This window comes from Poecilia formosa, unplaced genomic scaffold (assembly GCF_000485575.1).
Source record: "Poecilia formosa unplaced genomic scaffold, Poecilia_formosa-5.1.2 Scaffold2265, whole genome shotgun sequence".
Taxonomy (NCBI): Eukaryota; Metazoa; Chordata; class Actinopteri; order Cyprinodontiformes; family Poeciliidae; genus Poecilia; species Poecilia formosa.
This window is the reverse complement of record NW_006802204.1, coordinates 1-5,646: the sequence shown is the minus strand read 5'-3', so window position 1 is coordinate 5,646 and position 5,646 is coordinate 1. Positions and strand designations below refer to the sequence as shown.

At 38.7% G+C, this 5,646-nt stretch overlaps 1 protein-coding gene across 1 annotated transcript; it reads right to left on the bottom strand.

The window, feature by feature from the left end:
- Positions 1-648: 648 nt before the first annotated feature.
- LOC103133112 (ER degradation-enhancing alpha-mannosidase-like protein 1) lies at positions 649-5,643 on the bottom strand (the record flags this gene model as incomplete). The annotated part of the gene is made up of 9 exons (XM_007544881.2): positions 649-2,478; positions 2,781-2,966; positions 3,355-3,451; positions 3,547-3,620; positions 3,696-3,866; positions 4,226-4,346; positions 4,921-5,095; positions 5,225-5,408; positions 5,500-5,643. Coding segments are annotated over 9 exons (1,242 nt in total), but the record flags the coding sequence as incomplete, so codon positions are not given.
- Positions 5,644-5,646: the final 3 nt, after the last annotated feature.

The following is a 5,646-nucleotide window of genomic DNA, read 5'->3' as shown; positions in this document are numbered from 1 at the left end:
GGCATAACCAAAACATAAAGGTGTAACTGAAAAAAAGGTGCTTCTAAAAAAATTACAACTGCATGTTTTATTTTTCTGATTTCTATTTGAAAGACATTTTTGAAACAAAACAGTTCCTTTAATTTTAGAATTATGCGCTACCTTGAGTTGGCCTCTAAAATATATTAAATCTTGTGGTTATGATATAAAATGTGATGAAAAAGGCATATGAACAATTTTGCAAGTCACTCCATTTGCATTTGCCTCCCTCACAAAATTCACCAGAATGGGAGGTGCATCTGTTTTCCAATACGTCAATGACCTTTGACCACTTCTGAGAACTACATGTGACTGCATCACATCCTGAAGGGAGGCGTTAGTAACGCAGATAACTATGGAGGATTTCTACTTTATTCTGAGAAAAAATGAAGTTAGGTGTAACCACATCTACATCTGAATATGCGAGACGTGACCTGGGTATTTGTCACAAACGCAGACAAAATCAAAGGAAAGCGGACCTAAACAAAGACCGCAGCAGAATTACACAGTAGCAGAAAGATAATTTCAATGTATCAAATATTTGTAAATTATATTGAGTAATATTGCATAGAAATGTACCTCAGCATTGTGAACAATATTTAATGTTGGAAACAATAATAAAATGGAAAATAGTAGGCAACGTTGCAATTTTATTTCTTACAAAAGCATTCACTGATTCTTGCATTTCTAAGAAACCCTGAGTTTTTAACCACATGACAGGTATGAAGTGCACCAAAAGAAACAGCTCCAGTCTCTTCTATACAAGTACAAATCATAAACAATGCAGTAGAATTGTCACCAATACAAACTTAGCATTTAAAATAAAAACATTTTATGGCTTGTGATGGTTAAAAGAACCGCAGATAGACATGGAATGAAACATTTGTGCAATATCAAAAGTGGCAATAAAATATGTTCAAAAATGTTATCCACGGCTAATATGCACCACATGGCATCCAGAAATACTAAGACAAATAGAAGGCACTTAAAGAGTCAGCCCTGAACCTCATTCTGATGGGGGCACAAAGCCCTAAGACATAGAGTCAATAAAAGTTTGAAAGATAAACACTTATCTCAATATTGTATTTTCTCAGTATTGTCAAACATGAGTCAAAGGCAAAAAAATGCAGTTTACTCCCCAGACTTTCTGTCTCTGCCCAGATATGCATTAGCATTTTGGTAGAGATGCACCAAGAACCTGATTGACAAGCAAAATAAGAAGATTTTGGAGAACTGACTGGTGACCAGATCCGTTTCTGAGCTCTCCCGGTGTGTGCATTCTATTACTAATGGAAGAAGTTTAACTATCATCAGCAGGTGATCAAAATTGAAGTGAAAGGAAGTATATAAGATGTAAAGAGCCATTTCAAATCAAAGTATTTTGCATGACTTATTAAGACGTGACTGTTGTTCATTCAGGCTGCAGGGGACAGCAGAAAACTTCACCAGAGTACAGCAAAGTTGCTCTTTTTGTCCCCTTCAGCTTTCAAAGGTGTAATGAAACAAGCTACATTTAGTAATGTGTGCAGCCTTTCTGGAAATCTAACAATTAAGATAAGAAACTATGTTCTCTAGGAGAACAGAGACTACCCTCTCATTACAACACAGTCATTTTGCCTTTGCTCTGAAAATAAATAATTTGTGATTTCACGTAGCACAAAGTTAGAAAAAAAGATCATTGTTCCTATATAGTTTTAAATCTTAAAGAGAAATTAGAATTGGCTAAAAATCTATATTAGTCTGCCGTGAGACTCTGATTGGTGCATCTCTAGTTTTAAAAAACAGAGTTTTGCAGTAATGCTGTTCGATTAAAACATATCTGGAGTGAAAAGCAGCTCTTTTAAGAGTTTTATCTCACAGCCCTTACATAATAGCACTGATCTAATCAGGTATATCAACTTAAAAAAGAGGCATTGATTCTCAGGTTTAGAGAGTGGCTTGCTCAAAGGTCAACATTTGTTTATAGGCTATGCACTGAATTAATGTGAGGTTAATGACACTGATCTTATTATCAGATGCTTTTTTCTCAAGACTCTCAGCTCTGGTGTAGTTTCAATCACACACATATGTGCAAAGTTTACCCACAAGTGCTTGACCAGATACCTCAGTTTGTCTAAAACCCTCTTAGTTCAGACAAAAAGTAACAATCAGAACTAATTCTCCTGACCTTGGACGAGTCACCTTTGTTGGCATCATTCTCTAAAACCAAAAACCCTTCACTTTAATACAGTCTCGTCTTCTCAGGATTCATTACTGTCCATTTCCTCTCTAGATCCAGATCTGAGAAATAGATGGTACAAAGACTCTGAACTGAGGAAGTCCTCCTCTCCAGTCCTTTCAAACAAGAGTAACCACATCTGTCCTTTTTCGTCAAAACACTCCCACCATATGATCAATCTGCCTCATGTAGACACTCTTTAATGGCAGAGCATATCGACGCTCCTCTGGAATCCTGTTACACTGCAGAGAGACGGAAGAAAGAGAATAAATACAGAGTTCCTTCACAATGTTTAAAAAGAAAAAAAATCACTTTAATTTATAGAGAATGGATGAATGGACTGATGGATGGATGGATGAAGGAAAAGAAATGAGAACTAACAGATATTCTACATACTTAATTTTCTTTTTCCATACTGATTCACGCCTGAAAAACACTCCGGCCAAGTTTTATGTTTTTCCAGACTGAGAGTGAACCCTGAGGCGAGCTGTTTTTCTGGTCAAACTCGCTGGCCACATTAAATGAACCGGGATGATGATCTTACGTTGCTGATGTTGCTCGGAGGCGGCTGGTTGCTTGTTTCCGTTTCTGCCAGCGCTCCCTCTTCACATGGAGACAAGTCGTTCCACTGCTTCTCCCTGAAGCGCTTGTCTATAGGCACAACATGACCTTCTGTAGTGAAGATATATTTGTTATCGGATTTGTGCAGTGGGTTGTCCTCGTCAAATAGCTGCAATGCAGAGGAAAAGACAATAAAATTCCCCAACAAATCAATTCATATATTCAAAATGGTGCATGGGGGGCATACAGTATTCAGATATCCTCTTAGCATGTGGAAGGTAATCAGAAATAGAGTATTAAACATATACATATATATTTATATTTATTTTTTACACTCATTCTGGTATAGTAGGATACGTAGACCTTCATGCGTGTTAACACATGAAGTTTGCTTTTCATCAAACTTTAAAATGTGATTCAAAGATTGCAAGTCTTGCATTTTAGCACAAGAGGTCACCAAATCCTACACTTTTGTCTTTAAAGTGCACTTATGCCTCAGGAAACAATAAAGTAAGTTCCTCCATATCTGAGAGTAAAGCCTCAGATTGAAAACTTACAAGATAAAGGTATTTGCAGGTTTCACTGAGAAAAAAGCTCTCCATCCGATCCTCTTTGGATTTATCCACAACATGGTGGAGTGTGGCATATCCGCATCTAAAGTAGCAGTAACACACAGCAGTAAAGTAGGCAAATGCATATTTTTTTTATATATATACATGTCCAAAATCAGTAAAAACATAAATAGGTACCTGACTTTGGCATTTTTCTCAAGGCTCTGGAGAATATCCATTCCAACATGCAGATAGAAAGGATTTTTTGTTGCCTGTGAGAAGAAAGTAAGGAAAATTGATAAAAAGCAATCTCCCACAAACAACCACTGCTGTCACCGAGTTACTACCTGGTACAGCAGGTAGGTGGACTCCACCAGCTCTGGTCTTAAAGGGTAAAATAACACATCGGGAGCTTTGAGCTGCCAGTTGTATCTCTCCGGCAGCGCCCCGAAGCGCTTCCAGATGGCATAGTAGAAGGCATGCAGGCAAATGGCGTCATCGATATCCCCGTTCAGCACCTATGAGTTACATAAATCCTTATTTTAGTTTACTGGAACAAAATATATATATGTATATACTGCTCAAAAAAATAAAGGGAACATTTCACTTTAATTTTGTGCGTGGCTCCAAATCCAGGCCTCCATTGGTTAATAAATTTGATTTCCATTGATGATTTTTGTGTGATTTTGTTGTCAGCACATTCAACTTTGTACAGAACAAAGTATTCAATGAGAATATTTCATTCATTCAGATCTAGGATGTGTTCCCTTTATTTGTTTGAGCAGTATATATATATGTGCTATATATGTGACATATATACACACACATATATATGTCAGAGGAAAGTAACAGAAAAAATAAAAAATAAAAAAAACACCTGCAGCCCGGGAAAGAAGGCCTGAAGGGAGTCGATCCACGTGTTCATAATCTCACCACTAAACATGTTCACATTAACGTAGAGAGGCGGGTCACCCTCACCTTCATTGCAAGACTCGCGCCTGAAGGAGAACAACAAAGGGAAAAGATTTCACACAATTCAGTTATACAACATTCCTCTCCACATTAAAAAAAACAACAAAAAAAAAACATACAGTGACTTTCTAGAGTACGATGACTTTTTTCATATTTTTTCACATTAACACCGACATTAAGACCAACAAGAAGGAGGCCATAGCTGGAAAGTAGAAGGAAATTCATTGATGGTTTTATTTTTTTAGCGTGTTTTTGTGGGTGCATTTCTTCCAGCAGCAATGGGGAAACTACTGGAAGAAATGCAGCCAAAGTTATTAACCCAATAATAAACTCAAAACTTTAGAGTTGCAGCTTGACACAATGTAGAAAAGTTCAGAAAGTTTGAATACTTCAACAAAGCAATGTATATAAAACATGACTATGCTGTAAACATTTCTCAGTTTTAATTCCTCTCTTTGGTCATTCCCAGACAGACTCAGATCCTGTTGCTGCGATATTTTCACATTTCGGCTGCAACCAAAAGAGACTCTCAACAATGCAGAAAATTGGAAAATGAACAAAATCAATCTCTCAAATTGTTTTTTTCCGTTTGGGACTCACCCTCTTCTCAGGTGGTTCTGAATGCTCTCATAAGCTGCCTTAAACATGCGGTAATCCTCTTTCTCACCAAATAGGATGTAGGATTTCAGCAAGTACTCATAAAAAGAGTCCATTCCAGCTCCAAGTCCACTCTGCTTGCCAACCCACTGGCCTGTTTGGATATTAATGACATTTCCTGCAAAAAGAAACCAAAGAGGGATGTTTGCACCTTTGGCAACATGAGGCGAGAACCAAGTATTGAAAATAAAATCAATAGGCAAAGTGGAATTAAAACTCCTCCACCCCAAATGGAAGCTGAACTTACCCAACAGGCCAGTTTCGTTGCTTCTCAGATTCCACAGAGCTCTGACAGCTCGCCTCGCCACCCATTCAAACGTCGAATCCCCGATCAGGCGACTCAGAATGCCAAACTCCACCAGCAGGGACCCGGCTCCTGCGGTGCACGTCTCATTGACGCCGTCCTGAGGGACTCCCGTCTTCAGGTTCACCTGCACGTAGGACACAGGCAAACAATCAGCCTCGGCCTCGCGCACGGAAGAGGGATGACTTACTTTGTAATCAAAGAGTGATCTCTCTCACCCTGGGGTAAGGAATGCCCGTGCTTGTGTTCTCAAAAGCAGGAAGCAAGCGCACAGCCAGGTCGTGAGCCAGATGCAGAAGTTCATTATCATAATCTCTGAAGCCCACCTCCCCGAATGGGTGCTTGGGGTCAGTCAGCAGAATGTG